The sequence below is a fragment of the Aythya ferina genome (genome assembly GCF_964211825.1).
Source record: "Aythya ferina genome assembly, chromosome: Z".
Lineage (NCBI taxonomy): Eukaryota > Metazoa > Chordata > Aves > Anseriformes > Anatidae > Aythya > Aythya ferina.
Genome location: NC_140299.1, coordinates 634,472 through 661,357, shown reverse-complemented (window position 1 = coordinate 661,357; position 26,886 = coordinate 634,472). Strand labels below are relative to the sequence as shown.

Sequence of the window (26,886 nt, the reverse complement as noted above, 5' to 3'; positions counted from 1 at the left end):
GCTGAAGGCACCGGCTTATTTTTTAGTTCTCACAGTGGTTTCCCACCCACTATTAAAAGATGCTTTAGCTCTCTGGTCTTTTATTAGAGGCAGTTTGTGGGCATTGGGTCCCTCTCTGCCCTTGTGAAATGAAGAGGATATCCAGCAATAAGAGCGTTCTGTACCCACAGATTCTGCTTTACAGCCTAGCCCAGTGCCTGTGAAGGCAGTGCCCGCGTGCACCGGCTCCCTCCTGCCTCCGCCTGAGCCCTACCAGCCCTCCTGCCATGGCAGGGCACTGCAGGGATCCCCGGTCTTGGGGTTTGGGCTGCCAGGCTGTGGACTCCGCCGGCAGCAGGCTCGGGCTGCGAGGGAGCAGCGTGCCCTCCCCGCAGCAGGCACGCTCAGAGTTAACGGCTGCAGCGCGTGCCCGTGGTGCCTCATTTGTTAACATCTCCTGTTCGGGATTTTTCTCCCTCTAACCACGGCTGAAACCTAAACAATTGCCAAATCGATCTACATTGTCAGCGTTTATTGTCTGGCAACACTTGCTAGGGGCTATTTTTGGGATACCAACCTCAAAAATTATGTATGAAGTGATAATTTCGGTGCTCCCCTGTATAGCTAAAATTCTGAGCCGGTTCCCAGCAATTCTTTGTAAAAGCTTATCTGCAGAAACAGATCAGCTGTCACACAATCTAGTTCCCTCCCAGTTAACGCGGGATCAGTGCTACAATACGTGTTACACTGTTCAGTCTGGTTTAAACGTGTGTCACTATGTCAGGACAATAAATGCGCATATGCCTAAAGCAGGTTGCTATCAGCTTGTAAGACCTCGTGGGCTCCTGCCGACGTGCCCGTTTTGCCACTGTTGGTACAAAGTGCATGCCATGAAACCGAAACAGAAAATTTTGTTCTTCCTGCACCATCCCAGGGTGCAGGACTTGGCAAGTTTTGTGGGTTTGAGTACTTATGGCACAGCAGTGCCTGTGCCTTTCATTTTCCTCTACAGTGAGCCTGTGCGTGTCTCCTGCCACCTGTACAAACCATTGCATTCCCAATTTTTCTCTCCGCTGAAGCTGTGGCCCACACCAGGCTCATGTGGGCACAGGCAATGCTCGTGGCAGGGGCAGGCAAGCACCGCAGTGTCCCCACCTCACCACGCAGGGACACCCGCCCCGCGCTGACCCCGCTGCACACCAGCCCTGCCTGGTCCCTCCTCGCCAGCGTCACCATTTCCCAACACTTCCCACAAACCAAACAACCTGGGGTCCTCCCCCTCCCAAGATAAATATTGCAGACTGGAGCCAGCTTTAATCGTTAACCATGGCCCTGGCGGCCAAGTGTGCCATCAGCCATGCTGCGGGTGGCCCTGCCGCCCCTCTCAGTGGGGGCTGTCCCCCCCCCCACCCACAGCGAGCAGGATCCCACAAGCACCCCACTCCTCTTCCCCAGCCCCCATCTTCTCCTGTCCCCTCTTGGTTCCCCGTTTTTTTTCCAGATGTGGGCACCACAGGGCCCATGATTTCCCTTGGCACCCAGGCTGCTCTTCCTGCCCCATGGGGATGTGCAGGAGCCCTGGGGCACTGGAGCTGGTGGCTGCTCGAGAGTTGTCTCACAAGGGCAGCCCTGCACGTGCTGCTGAGGCTGGGATTTATTTCCCCATAATCCAACTCCTGGTGCAGGAATGGGAGAGGGAAAATCCTTCACTTCCTATTCCCGCTGCTAGGTCCAAGGTCGGCTCCCCGGTGCCCCAGAGCCTCGGTGATGGGGATGGAGGAGGTTCAGCCCCTTCCTGGGGCTCACCAAGTGCTCCAGCTGTGGTCTCACATCCCCGGGTAGCCCCCGAACCATTTTCCTCTTTGTCCACTTGCACTGGATTCAGCTTTCTCAGAGCTGCTTTATCCTCTAAGCTGTTCCCTGCAAAACTCTGGAGGAAGCAAATCCCATATTGCCTGACTTGCTTTTTACTGCTAAATAACTGAAATCCTGTCTGGGAGGAGAAAAATCGGGAAGAATTCTGAGTTCTGCTTCTTACGAGCAGAACTTCATGCCTGGACAGCAGACACAGATGGGGAAAGTGCTGGTTTTGGGTCCCCCGTGGAGCCGTGCCCAGCCCCACTGGTGTCACTGGCAAAGCCGCTGGCGTCACCGGGCTGGAGCCGGCCCCGCTGCCCTCCGCAGAGAAGAAAGTGCTTGCGAGAGCGATTTCAAAACACCGAAAGAAAACACTTGCAATATTTGCTTAAAAGCAGGTGAAAATTATCTGCACTGCCTCTGGCCCGCTTGTGCCAGCTATTTTAGGGGCAAGCCCCGCGGTGCCCACACCACGTCCCACGCTGGGGGAGCAGGGCACAGCCGGGGCACCGCGGTCACCTCCTCTCCTGCACTTCCCGGTGCGCAGAGCTGCGCTGCCCCCGAGGACGTTTTTATTTTGGGCAGAGAAAACTTTGCAGTACTTTGAGCAAACAAAGTAAGCCGAAGCCAGCTAAAATGCAGCCAGCAATTAATAATTAGAGTAACTGCGGCCAGCTCTCACAATGAGCAGCTGCCCCGTTCAGCTCACACTCTTAACAAATGATCCCAGTTTGGTCATCCTTGTCTCAAAGATGTGGGAGACCTTGGCTCAGCCAGCTGGGAGTGACAGACCCCAGAACCAAGTGACACAGAGTCACCTGTAATTGTAGTAAGCCACCATACGATCCCCAGATCTTGGGGTCCCTGCTGGACTGCAGAAGTTACATGGTTTTTGCCCCTCCAGCACAGACTAAAGGCGAAGTATGCCCAAATTAATAAAAATGTGTTGTGGTGGCCTCTGAGATACCTGCGTGCAGATGGCTTTTCTGAAAGCAAAAGGGATCAAGAGGGATCAAAAGGTCTCTGCAGAGCCCACCCTGGCAATGCCATGCACCTGCTGCGAGCTGGGCACGGCACCTGGTCAGCGTGAGCTGATGGCATCGGGGCAGGAGGACCCCAACTGCAAATTAGCCAGGCTTGCTTTTATTTTTTTGTATCCACTGCTCTTCTCCTTGTGTGTCTGTGATTTTATTTATATATTGCACATACAGCACATACAGGGGATGCAGCTGCCCCTGCCTTGGCAGGGGGTGCAGTGCATGGCATCCGAGGTGCCTCCGGCCTGAGCCGTCCTGCGAGAGGGGAAGGGGAAAGGGAAAGGGGAAGGGGAAAGGGAAGAGGAAAGCAAAGGCTGCTAGTGCACCTCCGGCACCTGGCTGTCAGCCTCTGCTGCCCACCCGCTTATCCCTGCCTGCCCACCTCAGCACCTCCGCCTCTGGGGGGCTGCACTCGCCTCTCTCCCCAAAATCAGCCCCAACTTTTGCCTTCCCCTCGGAAGGACAAAAAGATTTCACGCATAACTTGCCCCGAACAAAGGCACCTCACGCCAGGGCTTTCTTTCCCTTCTCCGTTTCTTTCTTTCCCAGCGCAGGCTGACAGCAGCAGGGCGGCTGGGGCGGGGGCAGCTCCGTTTTACACCAGCTCGGTGCCAAAGAGCAGTTCGGGGAGCACCGCGAGCCCCGGGGGGGAGGGCAGCGGGGGCAGAGGCAGGCTGTCGGCCCTGGGGACCCGCGGAGCCACCTCGAGGAGCCCGCGGGCAGAGGCCGGGAGCCCCGCAGAGCGCAGACGGCGCCGCGCCCCGGGGCAACGCGGGCAGCTCCGGGCAGCACCGCGCTGCTGCGAGCCCCGGGCACCTGCGGGGCACGGGGACAGCGGCAGCGGGGCAGGGACGAGCCCGCTGCCGGCTGCGGTCGGGTGGTGGGACGGGACGGGACGGGACGGGACGGGACGGGACGGGGCGGGGGGTGCCCGGTGTCCGTGTGCTCGCGGTGGGGGAGGCGCTGCCCCGCCGGGCCCCGTCCCGCCGCCCGCAGCAGCCCCGTTTCGCTCCGCTCCGCACCGGGAGCCGTCGAGCGCCGCGATCGGCGCCCCGCCGGCAGAGCCCCGGGACGGGACGGGACGGGAAAAGACAAGACGGGACGGGACGGGACGGGATGGGACGGGGCGAGCGGTGCCGTCGGGGCCGCGCCGTCCCCGTCCCCGTCCCCGTCCCCGTCCCCCTCCCCGTCCCCGTCCCCGTCCCCGTCCCCGTCCCCGGGCCGTGCCGCGCACCGCGCCGCTACAAAGGGGCCGCGGCATCTTTAAGGGCCGCTCCGAGGCCCCGCCCCGCGCGCCGCCATTGGCCGGCGCTGCCCCTCGGCCCCGCCCCCGGCCGCGCCGCCGCCGCTCATTGGCCGCGCCGCCCGCCCGTCCGCGCGGCCCCGCCCCGCGGGCGCGGCCAGGCGGAGCGGCCGCGCGCCCTGGACAGCTCCGGGCGGCCGCAGACGGCGGCGGCGGCGGCGCGGCGAGGACATGGCGCGGGGCCGGCGGGGGGGGTCCGGCTGAGCGGCCGGGGCCGCGGGGGCCGTCGGGGGGGCGGCCCGGGCCCGCTGCCCGCTGCCCGCTGCCCCGCGGCGGCCGCCGCCGCCGCGCCCATGCCCGAATGAGGAGCGGGCGCGGCGCCTACCGATGCCTCGCCGCCGCGCCGGCCGCCTGCGCCATGAACCCCGAGCTGGCGATGGAGCCGCTGGGCAGCCTGCACGGGGCGGCCGGCCATGAGCCCGAGCTGATGGGCAGCCCCAGCCCGCACCACGGCGGCCGCGGCCCCGCCGGGCCCCTGCGGGTGCCCCCCCCGCCGCCGCCGCCGCCGCCTCCGCCGCCGCCCCCCCCCCCGCCGCCGCCTCCGCCGCCGCCGCCGCCGCCGCCGCACCAGGAGCTGGCCCCGGCCGCCGCCCGGCCGGCCATGGTGCCCGGCATGGCCTCGCTGCTGGACGGCGCCGCCGAGTACCGGCCCGAGCTGTCCATCCCGCTGCACCACGCCATGAGCGTGCCCTGCGAGCCCTCGCCGCCCGGCATGGGCATGAGCGGCACCTACACCACGCTGACGCCGCTGCAGCCCCTGCCGCCCATCTCCACCGTGTCCGACAAGTTCCACCACCCGCACGCCCACCCGCACGCCCACCACCACCACCACCACCAGCGCCTGTCGGGCAACGTCGGCGGGAGCTTCGCCCTGATGCGGGACGAGCGCGGGCTGCCCGCCGTCAACAACCTCTACGGGCCCTACAAGGAGATGCCGGCCATGGGGCAGAGCCTGTCCCCGCTGGGCAACGGGCTGGGCGCGCTGCACGGCGCGCAGCAGGGCCTGCACGGCTACGGGCCGCCCGGCCACGACAAGATGCTCGGCCCCAACTTCGACGCCCACGCGGCCATGCTGGCCCGGGGCGAGCAGCACCTGCCGCGGGGGCTGGCGACGCCCCCGGCCATGATGTCCCACCTGAACGGCATGCACCCCGCCGCGCACCCCGGCCACCCGCCGGCCCACGGGCCCGGGCTGCCCGCCGGCCGGGAGCGGCCGCCCTCCTCGTCCGGCTCGCAGGTGAGCGGCTCGGGGCAGCTGGAGGAGATCAACACCAAAGAAGTGGCGCAGCGGATCACGGCGGAGCTGAAGCGCTACAGCATCCCCCAGGCGATCTTCGCCCAGCGGGTGCTGTGCCGGTCTCAGGGGACCCTCTCGGACTTGCTACGGAACCCTAAGCCTTGGAGTAAACTGAAATCCGGCAGGGAGACCTTCCGGAGGATGTGGAAATGGCTGCAGGAACCCGAGTTCCAGAGGATGTCAGCCTTAAGACTCGCAGGTAGGTCCCGGCGCCGCCCGCCGGAGCCCCGGGGAGGGCGAGCGGGAGCGGGGCGCGACCCTCGGGGGCGGGGGCGGCGCGGGGGGTCCCGGCCCGCTCGGGGGGCGCCTCCCGGCCCCGCCTGCCCCCGCGCCTCCCGCCCGTGCTCGCCGTGCGGGGCCCGCGTCCCGCAGCGCGGCCACCCGCGGGGCAGCGCCCGCCCGGGGCCGGGGCCGGGGCCGGGGCCGGGGCCGGGGCCGGGGCCGGGGCCGGGGCCGGGGCCGTGCGGGGCGGTGCGAGCAGCTCCTCCCGGCCCGCGGCCCCTTCTCTCCCCTCCCACCCTCGGCGGGCGGTTCCGAGGCCGCCCCCCGGCGCCCCCGGGAGAGGGCGGCCGGGCCCGAGAGCGGGTGGCGGCCCCGGGAGGCGCGGGGCTGGCGGCGGCCCCGCATTGTTCCGCGGCCGGGCGCGGAGGCTCCGCATTGTTCCGCGGGGTCCCGCATTGTTCCGCGGCCGGGCGCCCCCTGGCGCGGGCTGGGCGCGCCGCAGCGCTCTATTGTTCTGCGGGAGGAGCGGGGGGCGAGCGGCCGGGGGGGCACGGGGAGGCTGCTGGGGGGATGCTGGGGGGGAGCCGGGGCGAGGGGGGCACCGGCACAAATGGCTGTCCCTGCGGTGGGGGAGCGCCGTCGGCTGGGTGCGCGTCCGCGGCACCTCAGCACCGCCGCGGCTCGCCGAGAGCGGAGGAGATGTTGGCAGAGAGGCACCGGCTGCGGCTCGCTGCCTGCCCGGGGACAGGCTGCGGCGGGACCCGGGGCTGTGCGGGCAGGAGCTGCTCGCCCCCTGCACCCCGAGAGATGGGAGGGGGCGGGCCCGGGGCCGCCCAGCGCACGTGTGGACGGACGGACACACCGACCCCAGGCACGGTGCAGCGGGGGGGTCCGGCTGGGCCGCCTGCTGTGACGGCTCCATGTCCGCAAACACATTTTAGAAACCTGGCGATGTTTGTTCCGGGAACTCTGCCGTTCTGCCGTGTCGGTTGATGCCAGCCTGCAGAGATTAGCGGAGGGGAAACACAACGCAGGCTTTCCCAAAGGCTGCACCGCACCGCACCGTGCTGGAGCACAGGGAGCTGGCTCCGGGGGTCCCCGCAGCCCCTGTCCGGCCGGGGCTCGCCTCCTGCCTCCCGACCGCATCCGTAACCGCGGCCGTGCGGCTCGTCACCGGCCGATTCTCCTCTTTTCTGGAGCCCGGGCGGAGTGTCGGCAGAACGGAGAGGGCAATCGGAAAGAGAGAAGGGGGTGGAAATAGCCCCTGACCTGGAGGAGCCGAGCTCCCGGTCCGTGCCGCCTGCACTCTGCTCGTGCTCACCGCCGTTTTGGTGCCCCCGTTATCTGGTTTCCCTTTCCTTGCTGCCGGCCCCCCAGTTTCCCCCGGCCGCTCCCTAGGGGTGCAGAGCCCCGGGCCGGGCAGCCCCAGCCGGCACACGCGGCCGTGTCGCCTCCTCAGCCCAACGCGTGTGTGGAGGGAAATCGATGCAGATAATGTTTAGAAGATTAAAAGAGCATTAATGCTGGCAACGGGAACATAAACGCGTGGACCCAGTTCTCATTGATCTGGAACCTGATCCGGCCGGTTTCCAGTAATGCTGCCGGTGCTCGGCCTTCCCAGCACCCCGCTCCCCCCGGCCCCCCCGCCTGTCTCCGTGCCGCTGCCCCGGGGCGCCGCGGCGGCGGGGGGCGGCCAGCGGGGCTTCCCCGGGCGGCCGGGTTGGGATTTAGGCCGGCCCGGTTTCAGGAGGGCCGGTGGCACGCTCCCGCGGCCTCAACCCGGTTTCGCTGCGGGCTGGGTCACCCTGCGGGTGCGCGGGGCCGGGCCCCGGGTTTGTGCCGCCGGTTCCCCGGGGCCTTGCAGCCGAGCCGCCCACAGAACCCCGCGGCGCCGGGGCTCGGCTCCTGCACCGGCACCCGCCCGCACCAGGGCAGCGGCTCCGGCCACGGCTGGGCCGGGGGACTGGGGAACCTTCACACCTTTCCTTCGGGAAATGGAGCTTTTATTGCCACGGGTGAATGCAGCCTCACCGCCTCGGCGCTCCCTGCCCCTCGGTTGGCTTGCTGAAGCCTCTCTGGGCAGGATAAGCCGAAAGCCCCGTCGGTTTGCCAAGCGCAGCAGCCGCCTGCCCCGCGCTCCCCCAAATCCTCCTCGAACCGACCGCAATGTGCCGCAAGCGGGGCAAAGCCCTGCGCCCAGCGGGAGCCTCCGGCCCGGCCGGCACCCGGCGGGGAGGCAGAAACGGAGAGAGCCCCGCTGGGGAGCTGCCGGGAGCCCCGGGCCAGCCCCGCCGCACGCCGCCACCCCGCCTGCCCCCGCAGCACCCTCAGGTCCCGCCGGGCCGGGGCAGACGGCGCCGCCGCCGGGCCGAGGAGAAGCCCTTCCTTCCGTGCGGGGCCGGGGAAACCTCCCGCATCGATCCCATCGATCCGCTCTCCCCTCCACGGAAGCCGCGCGGTGAGAGCCCCGCTCCAAGGGTTTGCCCGCCGCGCCTGCACCGCTCCGGTGGCCCCGGGCAAAGACCCGGAGAGAGGGCGCCGGGGCCGAGGAGCGGGCAGCAGGGGACGGCGGGGCCCCCCCGGCCCCTCCTGGCCCCCCCGGTCCCTCCTGGGCCCCCCGGCCCCGGCCTTGTCGCCGCAGCGCCCGCCCACGCGGAAACGTCCCCGCGGGCTCGGTGTTTGCTGCGGCCGGAGGGCAGCGCCCGCAGAGCGTTAGCGATCAGGGTGCGTCAGGGCGCTTATCAGCACGGGCTCGGAGGGCAGAGTTCAGCGGCGGTTCAGGGCAGCTGCACCCGGAGCCCCGTCCTCCCGCCCGCCCTGCTGCGAGGTGCCGAGCCCCTTATCGCCAGCCCGAGCCCTGCTGGGTACACAGGGCAGGAATGCGCTTCCAGGTGCTCCCGTGCCGCGCTCCTCCGCCGGTTTCCCAGCTCCCTCGGCCCCGGAGAGCCGGGCACGGGCCCCCCGTCGCCGCTTTCTCCCCGAGACTCCCGCTCGCGTTTCCTGCCTGCTGAATCCCCTTATTGCCGATCGCACATTTGGGTACCCAAACACCAGCAATGATTCAGAGCAGGCGCGCTCAGCGGCCTCCGCTCCTTCCCCACCGTGCAACCCCGGGCCGCCGGGGCCAGCGCCGCTTCCACCCTCCCGAGCGCGGCTGCGGGGCTGTGCGGGGCCGTGCGGGGCTCTGGGGGGCTGTGCGGGGCCGTGAGGGGCTCGGGGGGGCTCATCGGGGCCGTGCGGGGCTGTGCGGGGCGCGCCGTGTCCCGGCGCCCCCGGTGCCGGAGCGGAGCCGCCGCTGCCGTCAGCACCACGGAGAGCGGCACGGGGCGGGGGGACCGGGGAGCGGGGAGGGGCAGGGGGAAGGCGAGGAGCAAGGGGAGGGCAAGGGGAGGGCAAGGAGAGACCTAGAGGGCAAAGGGAGAGGAAGGGGTGAGGGAGAAGGAAGCAGGAGAGGGCACAGGGAGAGCACGGGGAGGGGTGAGGTGCCCCGGGACCCCCAGCACTGGGGTCTCTTCCTGGCCAAGGCAACCATGGGGGTCCCAGCAGGGGCACGGGGCTGCTGGCTCTGTGCCCCCGTAGGCCGGGGCTGCACCAGGGGGCTCTGCCCTGGGCACCTCCAGCACCTCGGACTGCGATGTGCTGAGTGCTGGTGATTGCCGGGGCGGCGTGGTTAGAGGCGCACTGCTCTTGTCTGTCCTCTGCCTCTGTACTCCACCTCCATTTTCTGCCTCTGGAATCTAAGACTATTTTGTCGTCTGTAGACACAGCTGAAAATTAAGGCGTAACAGCATCCGTATCAGTTGTGTTAAATACGTATAAAACTATCTCTTAGTGTCAAACTAAATATACAGGTGCATAAAGACTCTTTGAAAGGTGTTTAGTGGCTTGAAATATTAGTACTCTCTTCAGATATAGATTAGTGGTTATGTTTGAACAATCCATGCAGTAAATTGTGGGGCTGAGTGATAAATTATATTTCTCACATACCAATGTTCTGAAACAATATCCCGCTCTATCTCGTTGTTCCACGTAATTTCTGAAGACACCGGGGACGTTTCTGCTCTGCAGACATTTGAATACTGTTTTTGTTAAGCAAGGAGTTTCTCTCAGTTTCTTGACCAGTTGACAAGGAAAAATCTGACCATATTCATTATTAAATGCATTTCTACCTCTTTTTTCCTCTCCATTTATATATATATGTATAGATATACATATATATATATATAAAAGAAACAACCAGTCTGTCAGGATGTATCACTCACTCTGAGTTTTTCTGATCTGTCCTTCAATATTTCCATACTACATTTTCCCAGTATCTCTTAGTTGTCACCACCTGAACTGAAATACCCAAAACTCAAGTATTTCTCTGCATTTTAAAGCTGACACAATTTATTTGTGACAAGGAACGTGTAAAGGAGAGAACATTTTTGCCAAAAAGGATTATTTTATTTTCCAGTAACTGATCCTCTTTCTTCCCTTGCTCTTTATAGGGGCGTTTTGACTTAAACCCCGTGCTCCTCTTTCTGCACCACGGTTGCAGTTGGTTGTCACTCCGTGTATTATTCCCCCCCCCCTTGCACTACATGTTCCTGCCATCCCCACGGTGCAAGCTGTTTTTCCTGCCTTCCCTGCGAGGTTACTCAGCGATGATGAGCTCGTTGCCAGCATCCCAACACGCCTGTTCTGAGCCTGCAAACATTAAAAGCAGCAGGCTCCTTGCTTCAGAGGAGCTCCCCTGCGGCTGCCTTCAGAGTGGCCACAGGGCTCTGCAGGTGTGTGGAGAGTCCATCTAATGGGGGAGGCCGGGCTGGAAGGCACTGGGATGCCACCTGTCCTCACAGCCTGCCCCCTTCTTCGGCGGTGGGGATTTCCTGGCTACCTAGGCAATCTTTTCCAGGGCTTGCAGGTACAAAAAATCCTTAATGAGTAGCCTTAATCTCCCTTTTTGTCTTTCAAATCCTTTACTTCTCATCTTATCCCCAACAGGCAGAGCACACACAAAAAAAATTACTCCCTTTCTTCTGATAGCAATCTGTTTGTATTTAAGACCGCTATCATGTCTCCTGTCTTCTCTACAAAAAGCCCCATCATACTTCGGAGGTGAATATGCAGAGAAGATGTTAGGTCCGATGGGACAGATAGGACATCTTTTTTTTTCCAAGGAAAAAGATTTTGTATCCAGTCCTATCAATCTCGCAGCCTTTTGCATAAAAGGCTTTCTGATTTATAGAGGGTTTCTGTACGCAGAAATCATACAAAATAGACTAATCTCAAATGGCTTCAGTGATAAGATCAACAAGGTAACTCACTGATGGGGGATGGAAATGCAATCAAAAAAGAAATCAGAGTGTTTGGGGGTTGTTTGGGTTTTCTGAGCTATAAAATCAAACCGCTCCGTTGTGAGAAAAAGGGGACTCAAGCCACTGGTAAATGCTTCACAGAGGAATTATTAGACAAGCAAGGGAGGCTGGCAGTTTCCCAAAACGCAAATTGTCTCTGGGACCAAAATATCTCTAAGTAAGCAGGGAACATATTTATGAGTAGTGGTGATTTTCCAGCAGATCTCATCTTGTCGTAATGGACGTTTCAAAACGAGGGCCTGTGCCGAGGCATTAAGCTTTGGCAAGCAGCACATAGCTGCGGAGGGCAGCGGAAAAGCACACGGAAGTCTTCCTCGGAGAGCTTCCCCTGCTGGCCCCGCATCTCTCCCAGTTCCCTCCTGCTTCCCATGCCCACGTGTTGCCACACCGGGTACAGGCACGGCTGCTTTTCTCGGTGGGCAGTGTCCCCCTGCCACCAGACCTGGCCGTGATGCCACCGGTGTCACCCCCCAGCTCCTCCTGGGGCACCGGTGACACCGCGGTGCTGGGACAGCCCTGGGCACAGGCTGCCCGTGTGAAAGGGCTTGGTGGTCCCTAGAGGCTGTGTGTAAGCTTCCAAGGCTTTTCCCCAGTCCTTCTGATGTCTTTAGTGCCAGGTTTCTCCTCCGTCCTGCCCAGGTCCTGCCACGCACGTCAGGAGGGAGGACCCCGCTCCTGCTGCGGGTTGGCAAGCCCGGGGGAAGGAGGGAATGGGAACCTGGCCTTGTGGCAAAGAACAGCACCCCTCCAAGGCTTGCTCTTGCGTTTTGCATTAAGCAGCCGTTGTCTGAAATGCAAGAGGAGCACAGAGCCAGGGCGGCAGCACAGGTCTCGCTGTCCCAGCTAAGCCTGTGGAGTTTTGCTCCTTCCCTCTCAGGTTCTTCATAACTGTGCCTGTCAATAGCAGCCATTACAAGTCAAAAGTCATCTCCCGCTTTCTGTCGTGAGCCAGCAGTTCTGAAAACAAGCTGCTTTCGGAGGCACGGAGCAAGCCCTTGGTGGATCTGTGCTTCCCCTTGCAGCGGGACGCAGGGGGCTCGGCTCAGGGCTGCAGTGGAAGCTGCTGGGCAGGAGCCGCAGCACGGCGGCGTGCCAGGGCAGCACGGCTGGGGGAAAGCCCCTCAAGTCACCAGTAGGAAATAATGAAGACAAGATACTTCAAACCCAAATCCTCTCCAGGATTTCGGACTCCTATTCAGTGTTTACTTGCCTCCCTCCACTTTAAATTCCGGGTCTTTCTTGGGGGCGCATCGCTCACGGGCAGCAGGCAGAGCGCTCAGCGCGGGGAGGGCCTGGCGTCGGTTTTGTGCCCTGACTGGGGAATATAAATCCTTGCCACAGAGAAGCGTTATATTTCACCGGGAAACTATTTGGGCATTCAAAGGGGAGAATCCTCAGAACAAGAGGACGCATAAATCTCCCAGGTGCTGGCAGGGCAGGACATACATTTCAGGTTTAGGCAACTGAGTTCTCACACAGGTGTGCTCCTTGCTCTGTGCCTCAGTTTCCCCATGTATGTATAGCCATGGCCAGTGCTTTGAAGGATCACTGCTATTAACGGGGTGGTTGCACCCCTCGCTGTGATAACAGGGACCTGTGGGGAGGAGCAAGATCTCAGAGGCTGCTGTCCTGAAATGAAGCCTCAGCGTGAGCTTGCACATCTGGGGCAGGATCCCACAAGGCGCGAGAGCAGGCAAATCCCCTGGCTGCTGGAGAGGATGCCTTCAGATACCTCCAGCGCTCACAGTCAGCTCTGAGACAGCTCCTTCCCTTGGCAGCTGGCAGGAGGGTTTGTCGGGTGGGAGGGCTGGATGGCGAGTGTCTCAGGATGCCCCCTGCCTCGGCCACCAGCACGCACCTCGGGGCTGCTCTGCAGGAGCTGCTGGGGGGCACGGCTACAGCCTGCAGCCACCTGGTGACAAGGAGCGCCTTCAAACCGCGCTGCACGCTCACCAGGCCTCCACTCCTCCTGCCCTAGAGTGCAATAAATTGGCCTACCCCATCTATTATTTATTATTCTGTATTAATGATGGAAGTATATTACAATAGTACTTAGAGGCCCTTGTCAGAGATCCCACACTGAGATCGGTGTTGCAGTATTGTGCAGAAAAAACAGTCCCTGCCCTGCAGGATTTACAGCCCAATTTCAGCTCTCCAGCAGATTTACAAGAGGTTTGACACAAATAGCTTGAGACCCGCTACATGCCAGAAAGCAATATAAAAGAACAAAGTCCCAAAATCCATTCATCTTTTCTTCTCAAATAGCTGAAGGATGCAAGTCCCGGCTATAGAAAGGCGTTCTTTCTGTGGCAGAGCTACGAGAGAAAAATTAGGTGGAGTACCGAGAAAAACATTCCTGGCAGGAAACATCAGGGTGTGGGATTGCTGCCTGGGGTGCTGCACGAGTCCATGTGCCCGGACAGGGGCTGGCGAGGACCTTGCCTTTGCAGCCTGTCTGTGTGCAGCTTCTGCTCTAGAGAAGTGCCTTCAGAGGGTGTTCATGGGCGTGAAAAAGATGAAGAGGGTTCAGCATGTGTGTGTAGCAGATGGGAATGAGCAGATAAATGTGCACTGGCTGCGCACCCTAACAATGTGATTATTTGCATCTTCATTCAAATTGTTTCTTGTTACATAATGATTTTGTACACAGTGGAGTACTTAACCTAATTTGTATTGATCTCAATTGCTTTCATTTGTGCATACTTAATTCAGAGAGGTAATCAAATTGATTTTTGAGGCCTAGTTTTTAAGAGATTGTAGTAACGCAGATATAGAAGAGGTTGCTTTAAGTGGATCATATCAAAAGAAAAACGTTTTAAACCTTTGGAAAACATTTTGATGGTCATTTCATTGTGTTCAGTGTAACTAGCATAATTAAATTTCCTTCACATTGAGTTCTCTCTGAAATCAAATTGAGAAACATTTTTTAGTTCCATCAGACAGATAACTTGGTTTGGTTGACTTTGTGCTACACCCATCTGAAATGGCACAGGAGCGATCAATATTCATGGCTTATCTTTACAAACAATAGAGAAATGACTTATTGTGGGTTAAACGAATGTTGTTCTCTACTTGGCTCCTTCTTGACATTTGTTTATTGGTTTCGCAGTTCCGGAGCCACTGTTGCCATTAAAGTGAAAACATCATAAAAACAGTGACAATCTGAGGGTGTGGGTTACCTTGAGAAGCTGCAGGGAAATAAATTTAGAGGTGGTGAAGACAAAGAGAGTCTCTTTGCAGTGAAAGCAGACCACAAAGTGTGGCTCTGAGAAAATTTCAGCAGGCTGCGTCATCCTCCAAGATTTCTGGTGAAAGCCTCCTTGCCCGGTCGGTTTGCAGTCAGAGGTACCTGCGGGCGGCGTTGGGTTTCTGTTGGGGTTGTGTTTGGATTAGAAGCAGAACTTGTGCTGCGTTTGTGTTCCTTGGGACACGAGTCACGGGCTGGTTCACTGACCTGTTCCCAGTATCCCAAGCAAGCTGCTGCCTCCTCTTCCTCCTCCTCCCCACAGCCACCTCTGGGTGCTGGTGACCCCATCCCCTCACGTCCCAGCCTGTCCCCCCGAGCACCGGGCTGCTTGGGGCACGCTTTGGGTGAGCGCTGCTGCACTGCTGCCCGTCGCAGCCGTGAGCCCCCTGCCAGTCAATTTTTGCCTACATGTGGCAAAAGCAGCTTCTATAAAAAGGACCGGACCACCGGAGCATGCATAAATAGCTCACAGAAACTATTACCGCATACAAGAAGGCGCAGCGCTGCTCCTGGGCTTTGTGAGGCTGCTGCCGCGTGCTGCAAATTGATTGCTCTGAGCTGCGTATTTCAGCCATTAGCGATGGGGCCAGCTGGACATCTTTCAGCAAGAAGAAGTGTCAGGAGAAAATGCCGAGCTGCCTGCTGTAAAACGCCGTGCTCCTCAGGCTTCCCGGCCGGGGGTCCCACCACGCGGGGCTGCCTGCGGCCGGGCTGCTCCCGGCGCCACGACCACCACAGCCTGGGGGACGGGCGGGCTCGGCAGGGCAGCAAGGGTGTACACCGGCATAAATCTCTCTTTTCTAACAGCTTTACTCAGCACTAGTAATGGCACAGTAGAATCCACTGCCATTTGCTAACAGTTGCCATATATTCATTTTTAATGACCAGAGTTAAATTTCACCATACTTCAGTCTGTGCAGACCCAAGTTTTAAAGACAATAGTTACCAGCTGCGACGCCGCTGAGTATTTGCCAGGATTTATAGCTATCCGTAATGCAGGGGCTGGCTGGGTTCCTCCCTTCTGAGGGAGAAAATGGAAAATGAGAGTTATTGTTGCTGAAAATAAGAGTATTTTTGCGGACAAAGGAACTGTCGGTAGCATCGCTCGATTTAACGACGGCCCACGGGCAGCTTGGCCTGTGGGCGAGGTCTAGCCCGGGATGCTGTTCTTCAGCCTCGAGAATCGCAGCTGGGACACGCTGATCTCCGGTTATATTACTGAAAAAGTGTCACTTCTGAGTTCCCTCTGTCTAGCGTGAGGGACTGGATTAAACGATAAATGGATTTCCCATTTATCTTTGCCTGAATGATAAATTTTGTCCCAATGTCCGACCAGTGGAGATGTGAGAATACCCAGCGGTGATGCTGCTGTGAATGCCTCTTGTACGTGTGCCAGCCACAAAGGGCCCACCAAAATGTGAGCTATTGCTGATGGACTTTAACTGGGCATACCAGTCCCACAGCACCATTCTGCTCCTTGACTGTGCGAATGACCTCCCAAAGCCATGGGGAGCTGTGAAAAATCACAGGGTAGAATTCCAAGCAAGTTATAAATGTTATTGTCATTACTTACAGCTTCACCATCATCACAAGTGTTTCTGCCTGCAAGTTCAGTTACTGAGATGTTGCTGTAAAAGGAACACCAGCAACTGAAGCAAGCTTATTTCTCTTGCTAAGCGGCAGACCATTTAGAAGGTTTCGCCTCACACGTTCAGTTCAGAAAGCAGCTCCAAAGTAGGGAGCTGTGGCAGAATCGTGCTCCTGGGGCTGCCAAACAGCGTGTCTGGGGAATGCTAAAGGCTCTCACGGAGAGGTGGAGGTGGGGGAACAGCTGCTGCGGCTGCTGACCAGCAGCCACGGCTGCTTCTGCTCGCCTTATCCCGGGGATCTAGCCAAGTATTTCAGCACATGCTTAACCCCGGGCTTGCAAACACGCTGACCAAAAGTCAATAGAGCATCTTGCGTATTTGGAGGTGAACATCTAAATATTTATCTTTGTGGAAACTTATTTAGCAGTGAGGAGGGTGCAGGCTTGGGGGCACGCTCCAGGTATCTCCTGATGCCTCCTGACTGACCTCGCGCCTCCCTGCGCTTGCGCTGGGTGCTGGGGTCCTGAGCCCGTCAGCAAGACCTCGCTCCGCCAGCCCCCCACCTCGCTGGCTGAGAGCAGTGTGTTTGAGTGCCCCCGTAGCTCTAGCTGCAGTATTAGGGCAGACTGTGCCTCCTGGGGGGCATGGCACGAAGGGCCCGCCTCGGCAGAGGGGTGTCGCGTCCCTGCACCCCTGCTAGGGCCTTCTAAATCAGTGCATTTCCCCAAGAATAAAAATCAGGTGAGGTGGTACCGAATCTGCTCGTGTTGTTTCTATGTAAAGCATCTTTACTCCGGCATGGACAAAAGGGATGAATCTTTTTCCTTCACAGTTATGGCTTTCAATTATTGTTAATTATCTGTTTTCTTCCATAGAATATAGCCAGTATTAACTGCAGTTAATAAATCAAATTGCTCTTAGAATCAAGATGGCTGCTTCCCTTCCTTCTACTATTAAAACGTTTCTCTTTCTGCAGGCAGGTTTCCTGGGTAATAACTTTATTTTATTAGAGTGCTCGCTCCATTTTTTCTCTTCTGATAAATGCATGTCAAGGAAAAACATTTGCCTTTATGGTTCCTTTTCAAGAGCAAACTTAACAGTTCAAGGAAAGTATTTACTGAATGCATTGAAAAGCACATACCTTTGCATTATTTATCATGAGATACCAATAACTGTAATACGCAGAGTATCTCTGGACATAAATTAGTGATGTTAGGAACCACTGGAATCCTCCCTGTGTCCCGGAACCTATTAGGATCTGCAGCACAAGGGTAGGTGCTCGTCGCCTCCCCACTGCACGGGGCTCAGACAAAAGGCTCGATGAAATGCCGAATGCAAAGATCCAGCCCCTCCAAAATAAAAGCTGCTTTTTCATCTCTGACGTGCAGTAAAACATCACCTGTGGAGTGTATTATCTGGTGGCTCAGAGATGCAGATAGCTTTGAGGGACAAAGGAGCCAGGAGGAGCAGGGAGAGGAGAGGGGACTCGCAGTGAGAGCATCCCAATGAGGGGAGCTGGGAACGGGGCGCTGGGGCCAGCAGCCTGGGACAGCGGGCAGCAGGGCACACCGTGCACTAGAGGGGGAGCTGGGGACGGGGGATTTGCTGCCTGGGGTCTGAAAAGCCACCGAGCTCCCTGGTTGTTGTGCAGGGGTTTCCCTGAGAGCACTGTGGCTCTGACACACTGCTTGGGGTACAGCACTAGAGCCCAAACCTCGGTCAGGAGGATTACATCCTCCAGATGTTCCTCGCTCCTGCCAGTCAATTGAAAACCATCTCAGTTTTAAGTATTATCTTTGAGGATTTCAGATTTGATCTCTGACAGAAACCCAGGTTTCTGTTGTGTCGGGAAGGGCTCAGCCCTGTTTATTCCCATGGAGCTGCCTTCACTATGAGGCCAGCTGATCTCTGGCAAAGACAGATGTCCCTGAAAGGGCACCCAAGGCTCTGGAGCCCTCAGGCTGGGGCTGAGGTGTGTGGCGCTGAGCACTGCGCCCCAGGCTCATCGTGCTTCTCTGCGGTTCATGCTCCTGCCACCCGTGCTGCAAGGTCTGCCGAGTCCCTGGTCCTTTCTGAGTGGCCCTGACTTCCCTCTCAGGCAGCTCCACTGCAGCCACCTGGATTTCACAGCTGAAAGTGGGTGCAAGATCAGGTTCAGGCTCAGCCAAAACACCAAAAATAGTCCAGCTTCCTGCAGAAATCCTGTGAAATGCGGCCACATGCACGGAGTGAAGCTGGCCAGTACAGCCCGTTACCTACCCAGCGCAGCCAAGCTCTCTGTAGCGTCACAGCCGGGCACGCAGCCGTGTATACATGCACAGCCCTGCCTTCAGCTTAACTGCAGACATTTCCAGAGCCTGAGCATTACTTTTTGGACCAGCTTCTCATTTCACACGTCAGAGCTGCAGAATTATTTAATACATCTGCTTAAAAATCTGCCCACTTACCAATTCACTCTACTTATTGTGTCCCAGCACATTACCTAACCATGTCAACATATGGATTTTTTTTATCTTGTTGCCTCGCATAGACAGCCTTATCAGTCTATTTTTAAATCTGGATGTGCTGCGGCAGTGGTATTGGTTTCAGCACTTGATGTTCTCCCTGTGCTAATAAATACGGATCAGCTATTAATACCGATTTTTCTGAGGCCCATTAGCATCGTTTGGCACAGCGAGCACACGGTGCTGCCGCCCCAGCCTGACCATTGGACAGGCGCTGGCGCGGGTGCTCCCGGCTGCCTTCACCCTGCGCTGCGCCCCGGGGTGCAGCTGGCCCCCAGCCCCATGCCGTGGCTGCAGGCACCTCGCCAGAGCTGTGTGATGTGCCAGGAGGAGCCTGGGGACAGAGAAATGGGGAACAGAGCCCGGGGATGGGGACACCACGGGGAGCAGCTAAAGGAGAGGAGAAGAGCCAGGCGTGCTGGTGGGGTGCCCTGTGAGGTGTGACCGTGCCGTGCCGTGTAACGCAGTGCCTGGTTTCAGCAATGCTTCCAAGCTTCTTTGGGAAAAATGAAGTAATTGCTGCTTAAGGATCTGCTGTGATGGAGAGGACGGCGCTGCTGGCAGGCACAGCGGTGCTGCTCCTGGTCCTGGAGGGGTGGTGTGTGGTGCCCCAGGAGAGGGGAAGGTGTGGAAGGGCAGTGTTTCTCCTCTCCCCAACTGCCCTGCAGTGAGATTATGTGACGTGCAGGTGCTGCCTGCCAGATCAAAGATGCAGGATCTACTCTGAAGCTGATCTCCTGACAGATGTCCGAGGAGTGCCCCGTCGCTTCTCCCCCAGCCCCCAGGAACACCCCAGAGCAAAGAAGGGCAGGGAGAGCCAGCAGGGGAGGGGGCTGCTCTGCCTGCCCCAGCTGGGTTTGGTGTCAACCGTCACGGCCCCCAGGCAGTGGGCCCTCAGCCTGGCAGCCAGAGCCGCGGGGACGGGCAGCTGTACCCACGGAGCTGCAGCACAGCGCCGCAGAGCCTGCGACCTGCCCCCTCTAATCACAGACCTCTCCTTTCCTCATTTCTGAGGCTAATGACTCGATACAAGGCGTGTTTGGAAGCTAACTTAATCCACATAAACCTGTGCTAATTCACCATTAAAGGTGGAGCTCGCTGCTGGCAGTCAGAGCACTTTTCAGATTAGTGAACAAAGAGGTAAAAGAGACGGGGCCTCGGTGCACGATGCACGGCCCCGGCACGCCGCCTGCCTCAGCAGCTCTCCTGCACACAGCAGCTGCAGTCGGGGAGAAAACAACAGACACATCGTAAAGGATTAAAAAGTAGCCGCAGAGGTCTGCTCCTGGAGGCAACAAACAAACAAAAGGCCCGGCTGGGTGGGCGGCAGGATTTGTGCTGCCTGTGGGTTTCCCCCAGCTGTGGTCACCGCAAGCTGCTGCCCTGAGAGCTTCAACTGGGGCGTGCTCTGGGCTGTGCAAAGAAATAGGAACCCCTTCAGAGCGCTAAACCTCATTGTTGTGGAGGGGATCCAGGCCTCCTTCTGTAGGTGGAGGAGATGGATGCACTGATTGTCCCAAAACAGGGACAAAATGTTCATCCTGAATGCGCCAGCAGCGACTTCCCGTGGTATTGCCTCAGTGTCTGCCGTAGAAATTCCCCGGGTGGTGCAGCTCGCCTTGTGGAACGGAGGCCTGTACAGTTTCCTTAAGAAATAATTATCCGGAGTTGTTACATGCTGTGGTACAAGGGAAGTATCCCCAGATAATTGATCTTTTTCATAGCTGTTGTGAAAAGAAAAGGATGTGCTTTGTGTTTTCCTTCCTAGATTGAATTCAGAGAAATTATTTTTTTTTATCCTAACATTGCCGTGCATTTCTCAGATTTTTGCTTCATAAAGAGTGTGGAAAAAATAAAAAATTCCTCACTGTGCAGAAATCTGAATCTTGGGGGCTGTGTCGGGTGTGTGGATGATAAGCACGCAGGGGTGAGCTCTGCCAGGGGCTGGAGACCAGTGCCCAAATGCCTCACAGTCAGGTGCCCATCCCAAATCCTTGTTTTAGGCGTGTGAGCAGAGGCACGAGTGTGCTGCCTCTGAAATTCAGCTCTGCACCCCTGGTGCCACTTGCAGAGCACTCTTGGAGTGCAGCTCGCAGCTGAGCGTGATGCTCCCAAGGGATGATCTGCAGGGACCAGGTCTGTGGCCGCCCTGCAGCGGGTGCAGGAAGGCTCACGGGTGCTCGGCTTCCTCGGTGCTGGGGGTCGGGCTTGCCAGCATCTTGCACGTGCTGACCCTTTCTTTCTCTCTGTCTCCTGCCACCCCCTCCCCAAGCATGCAAACGCAAAGAGCAGGAGCCGAACAAAGAAAGGAACAACTCCCAGAAGAAATCTCGTCTGGTTTTCACTGACCTCCAGCGCCGAACGCTTTTCGCCATCTTCAAGGAGAACAAGCGCCCGTCCAAAGAAATGCAGATCACCATCTCCCAGCAGCTGGGCCTGGAGCTCACCACCGTCAGCAACTTCTTCATGAACGCGAGGCGGCGCAGCCTGGAGAAGTGGCAGGACGATCTGAGCACCGGGGGCTCCTCCTCGGCCCCCAGCACTTGTACCAAAGCGTGACCGGGAGCGGCCGGCGCGGCGGAGCCACCGAGCGAGCGGATGCGTGGCGGGGCCCTTCACTGGTGACTTAAAGCACAATCCTCCCGGAAACTCGTCCTAGCCTAGCTGCAAACAGAGGACACTTTTTACGGCTTTTAGTCAGTTTTAGAAGGCGCAAGTGAAAAACTAACCTCTTTCTATGTAATACTATGCTCAGGACAGGCTAAGCAGGTCTGAAGGAAGAGAGCCGTTCGTGAGGCAAGTTTCTCCTGAGCCCCGAGCCCCGGCTGGCGGGCGCTGCGCAGCACGGTGCCGCACCGCCCTGCAGCACCGCCGCGCGAGAACGGAGCACAAAGTCTGACACGGAGACGCTAAAGAGTCCAAGAACCTGTTTTTAAATCTCAGGCATGGTTTTGTTAAGTGTTTTAGGGAAAAAAAAAAAAAAAAGATCAAATTTACAGGTTTCTTTTTTTTTTCTTTTTTTAATTTCTTTGATTTAATCAGTGAGTATAGCTTGATCTTGGATCAGAAAAATTCAAGTCACTTGAGCTCAAAGTATCAAGCACAAAGACAATAGCTATAGAAATAGGTACGATCCTGGACTCACTACAGCTGTTATTTTGAGATGCATTCTAATTTACAAAGGTGATAGCGAAAAAGTATGTGACTACACAAGTCTCAAGCACAGTTTGCAGTTTGTCACAAATTCTGTGTTTGTACATAATGCAGATGCACACTCAGGAGGTCAATTTAACTGCTACAGTACATGGAGCAAACACAACGTTTTGAAAGATCTAGATTTTTTTAGGTCATTAATAAGCCCTTTTCAGTTACCAGGAATCTAGTTTCTCCTTTGTAGTCTCATTGTTACTGAGAAGTATTTAGCGTTCAGTGTATTTTTGTTCATTTTTTTGAAAATCCTTATGGGAATTTTATGGTACTTTCAAGCAGGAAAAAAAAAAAAAACAAACACAAACAAGCCCTTCAAACGTCATTGAGCATGTTAGCTGTGCCACGTATGACTTAAATACGCCATCTAAGCCCATTACATTTTAAGTTCTTTTCGTCCACCAGTCCGTCGAAGCTGCCGAGAACACAGCACACCAAAGAGACAGGATTTCTGCAAGCCAAAGATATTTGTAACTCGCCGTTTTCTTTTCGTCATCGTTAGCGTGGTCGTTCTTTTAGAGACCAGAAAGCCTCGCAAACGCCAGCCCGTTCCTCAATCTCTCACGGTCATTCGCTGTACGATTGAGCAGAAAGTGAGCGCTGACAAAAACACGTGAGCAAAGTCCCGAGCGGCGCGGCGGAGCTGTCACAGCCGCCTCGCTGCAGCCACGGCAGTCGTCGAGTAGCGAAGGCGATCCTCGCGGCCGGAGCGGCCACGGTCACTCGATGTGCGTCCTTACCAGTGAACGGCCCCTTCGGAGCACGGCCCGGGGTTCGAAAGCAAGCCAAGCGCTGTCATGCTTCTTTAGAGACACTTGAGACTTTTTTTATGTACTACTTAATCGAAACCAAAGAAACGTTTTCTGCACCTACTTCTTCTGCAACAAACTGTTCCATTTAAAAAATAAAATAAAAATAAAAAAAAAACAAGGAAGCACGTCAGGAAGCGAACAAGTAACACACTGTGTTTTGACAGACATCTTGGACATTTTAGGAAGCAGATTTCAAAGGAAGGGTTGACAAGAACAAAAACAAAGTAAAGCCAGTATGATTGCTGCTTCATTTGACAACTCAGTAATCTTAAAGTTGAAGATTGTCTTTAATTTGTGCCTATGCAGTTTTTTTCAAAAGAACAAGGAACAGAGCAACCAAAACCTCAACAGCTACAATACCAAAGATGAGGATTCTCACAACTGTTTTTTCAGTTCATTATCTCCTCTTGCACGACTGAAATGCGTGTAGCACCATTGATCTGTGGAAAGGTAATCAATTCTGTTTCTTTGAGCAACACAAAGGGTGGGTTTATTTATGTTTTTCCTGTTTCTGCCCCACACGGAATCTCTCCAGGAGTTGCATGAACTCCAAGCGTAAGATGTTGGGATACTAAACTGGGACATCTGCTCTAGCCGGAGCCACGTACAAAAAGCGTGTCTGTTGGATATTACTTGTTTTGTCAGATAGAGTTGATCTCTTGTATGTTTAGAGCTTTGAACACCCATCCTCCTTTATGTGAAAACAGTTGAAATACCTATATACCCTCTTCCTCATTCCCAGGGATAAAACTTGCAATATATGTACTGATTTATTTCACTGTAAGTGCTGAGCACCGTTACAGCCTGGCTTATTATGATCAGATCCTGATCTGAACCGTAACTGAGGTTTCAGCAATTCATGTGGCAAATCAGTAATTTGTTTTGACATATTGTGTTGTCACAGTCACGATGATGCAAATCATGACATGCAAACCAAATTCGGGAGCAGAGCTCTGCCCAGGGTATTATTTTGTTCCATCTCTACATTTAAATGAAAGTTCCTTTTTTAACTGCTTTGCCAAACTGCTGCAGTCATTTTCCATTTTTTACTTTTGAAAAAAAAATAATAATAATAAGCCGTGCCTGCTCAGGACAGGAAAGTTTTGAGAAGTAAATTCAGGATCCTCACAGCAGCTAAACTGACAGCACGTACCAGCTCTGGGAATTAAAACTTCCTTAAACACAGATTTCCCAGACTGATCGAATGTGATTCCAAAAAGCCTCCTAGTCAGGCATGGAATAAAGTTGCAAAGAAGACGGTTCAGGTCTGGGCTGGTGCATGCCGCCTCCAGGCGTGTGAGTTTGTCAGCACACGGCAGAGCGAGGGCCCGGCCGGGGGCTGTGGCCAGATTCACTTTTTCCCTCGTTCACATCTCAGGGGTCCATGCCTCCTGGCCTCTACGTACAGATCGTGAGCGTGGCATTGACCTCGTGGGAAATTTCTCATTCTGAAAGTTTTTTACTGCATTTCGTAGCAGCCTTGTGCAATGCTGTTTTTCGGATTGCTTTTCTCTCATTCCATTCCATAACGCCTTTGTACCCATACAAAGAATGGACACGGCACGGGTTAAAAACCCAGAACGCCGTTCCCTACCTTCCCTTAGCTCACTGCAATTGCAAGGCAGAGAAGTGTATCTCGGAAGAGCCAAGTCTGGGGCGTCACATCAGGAGTGTGCTTGCCAGCCGGTGTCCCTGCCACGGAGCAGGACTTGGGGTCACTTTGCATTAGGAACAGCCACAGGCTGGCAGATTTAGCCTCTCGAGTACCACATGCCTTAGAGGCAAGGAGGAGTGTGTCCTGTTCTCATGGAGTTTATGAACAAAAACCTGTTCTTTTTATTTCATTTTAGAGTTCGTACCAATAGCTGTGACAAAGTACAGATCAAATACTGAATTATAACAAAAAAAAAGTATGAAATTATTAATTATCTCCAAACTGTGGAAGTTCTTGTTATGCAATATTATGACTTAAATTCTTGCCTTGATCTTGCAAATGTTGATCTGCAGTCTCACACTGGAAGCAACATAACTGTGCTGACCGAGTAGTACTGAGGAAGATGTTACTGCCCATGCGACAGTATTTGTTTAGTGACGTGTGGGAGCCTTCTCTGTGCTAGGGATTGCAAATATAGCTGCCCGTGTTTCCTTCATATTTCTCAAAATTCATTTTCATCTGAACATCTGAAAATGCTGTTGCATTTTTTATCCCTGCATCTTTCATGGCCCCATGTTGTCTTCCATTTCACTGTCACCTATTGTAGGCATTTATGTAGCAGCTGACTCAGAAGAGGAGTGTCGATAAAATATGCTGTGGGTAGATATATTTGTATGTACACACATACAATATATGCTATATTCTGTTCATACTTAAAAAAAAAAACAAACACAAAACTCAGATATGTTGCGTTTATATACCGTATATTTATGAATCTATATAGCTGTGTAATGTAACTTGTTCCTTTTATTTATTCTGATATGAGAGACTAATTTGTACAGACAGTATCCCAGCATCTTCCTTACTGTGAACTTGGAGTTACTATCATGGGCACATCCAAGATGAATTCAACTTTCAAGAAACCCTGGATATTATTTAATCACCTGTGAAGGAACAAAGAATGTGCTTGATTACTTCGGTTGAATAGCTTTATTCTGGATCTCTCTTAACTAAAGCTAAATCCAAAGACCTGAGAAGGACTAAACCAGCAAACTACTCTCAATCCTACGTGAGGGAATAGGGATCACCTCTTCCAAAACAAAACACGGTAATGACATGGTATTGGAAAGGGTGTGTTAGCTTTGGAAAAAAACAAAACAATGTTTTTCTTGCTTGTCACAATACGTACGTATTTTTAAGACACGAGGAAACTTTATACTTGGCCTCCTTTATATTTATTAAGGGGAATTTTTATTGTTTAATTTTTTTAAAATGCAAAGTTTAAAACGGTTTTATTTTTTTCCAGACACTTGTGGGTTTTAACCCAGTATATTATCTATCAGTAATGTAATTTATTTAGTTTAGCCTTAGAGTAGGTCCTGAAATCTCTGTTCAGTCTAAATCCCACGGAGTTTCATTTTATTTTTAAAGTTCAATGGGAGTTTTGCCTGAAAGCAGACTACAGGATCAGGGTCAAATGTTAGTTATTCAAAACTATTTAATTCAACCATTCATTAATTTGGGGTTAATTTTGCTTATTTATCCATTTTACTGTCTTAGCGCATCAGAGATGCAAGCCTATGTTAGTAAATACACTTAAAAATTAGTTTTGCTTCATAAAGCAGCCAAGTTCTGTTACAGACAGGAGGAAAATGACAAGTTACATAAAACAGGATTTTAATTTTAGCTTCTTCTTTTAATTGATTTTAATTGTTAAATATAAAAATTTAAATTATTTAAGTTAATCTCTTCCCATGTGATCAGAAAGTGCAACATACCTTTATTATGGCACATAAAGACTTCGTAATATAATTTATTTATTTAACTTATTCATCATCATCTAAGGATGCCCTTGTATAGTTTTTATTTTTTATTAGAATTACCTTTAAAGCACTACAGATGGTTTTTTTTGTCAGAAAACAGAGCAAATTTTGAGGACAAGCAATGAATATTCAACCTGAAACTGTGCATTCAGAAACAATAGGAAGAAAAGACACTGAGATACTTTGCCTGAACTTTGTGGCTTCTTAAACCTTAAGCTGGGGGAAAAATAATACATGCCAAGCAAAAAGAGAGAAACCCTTAAACTAGCTGCTTCCAAGAATGAACTTCTGTGTGTGTAAAAAAGAGAAAAAAGAAAAAAAAAGGAAAAAAGAAAAAAAGAAAAAACCTTTCTATTTCTAGTGAGAACCAAAGAGGCTACCTCACTGACTTTTTCCATTTGTAATTTTAATCGTGTTGATGATACCAAAGATACCAAAGATTTCTTTCTCTGTGCGGTCTGCATTTTGCTTGTGCTCTTTTATAGTTTTAACTTCTCTCTCCTACATACAGTAATGTACAGCTGCAACCCAGATACCCCAAAGAAATACTTCTCGTGGAAGCTGCTAATTCTGAGGATGCAATTTTCTGTGTTTACCTTCTGCCTTTCTGCCAGCCAAAAACGTCTGAGGCTGAGCGGAGCAGGCTGGGCGCCGTGAAGCCCTCGCAGCCCTGCCCCTCTGACCGAATCCCAGTGGCCGGAGCACTGTGTTGGCCTGGAGATGGATCGGGTCGCGTTCAGCAGCTGAGTGCTTGGTGAAAGGCTGCTGCCCGCTGTGCACAGAGGTCCTGCTGGGGTGCCCGTGGCTCTGCTCTGGCAGCAGCAGCAGGACGAGGTCAGGGCTGATGTGATGCTGGAAGGCAACGCAAGCAGCTGGTCCAGCAGCCCCCGGGCTAGCAAAGCCCCTGTGCACAGCCAGCCCAAAGGGGTAGGATTTGTCTACCGAGTTCTGGCCAGCTGGAAAATAAGCATCATTTCTGTGCTCAGAGAGCCCCA

At 55.1% G+C, this 26,886-nt stretch overlaps 1 protein-coding gene across 2 annotated transcripts; it reads left to right on the top strand.

Moving 5' to 3' along the window:
• The first annotated feature begins 4,346 nt into the window (after window positions 1–4,346).
• On the top strand, window positions 4,347–21,961 carry LOC311427199 (one cut domain family member 2-like). 2 transcript variants are annotated; one of them, XM_084504361.1, is made up of 2 exons: window positions 4,347–5,672; window positions 6,637–7,061. In XM_084504361.1, exons 1-2 carry the CDS (start codon window positions 4,478–4,480, stop codon window positions 6,954–6,956), a joined length of 1,515 nt encoding a protein of 504 aa, XP_084360487.1. In that variant the 5' UTR covers window positions 4,347–4,477; the 3' UTR covers window positions 6,957–7,061. The 2 variants fall into 2 exon arrangements, with proteins under 2 accessions (XP_084360487.1, XP_084360488.1); XM_084504362.1 differs by lacking the exon at window positions 6,637–7,061 and adding an exon at window positions 20,668–21,961 and having other exon boundaries at window positions 4,349–5,672.
• The last annotated feature ends 4,925 nt before the right edge of the window (window positions 21,962–26,886 follow it).

What these genes read in the sequence shown, in the direction of transcription:
- LOC311427199 (XM_084504361.1), top strand. Translation starts at nt 4,478, where the DNA reads ATGAGGAGCGGGCGCGGCGCCTACCGATGCCTCGCCGCCGCGCCGGCC. An exon ending in GTCAGCCTTAAGACTCGCAG is followed by an intron (nt 5,673 to 6,636) that starts GTAGGTCCCGGC and finishes AACACATTTTAG; the next exon opens with AAACCTGGCGATGTTTGTTC.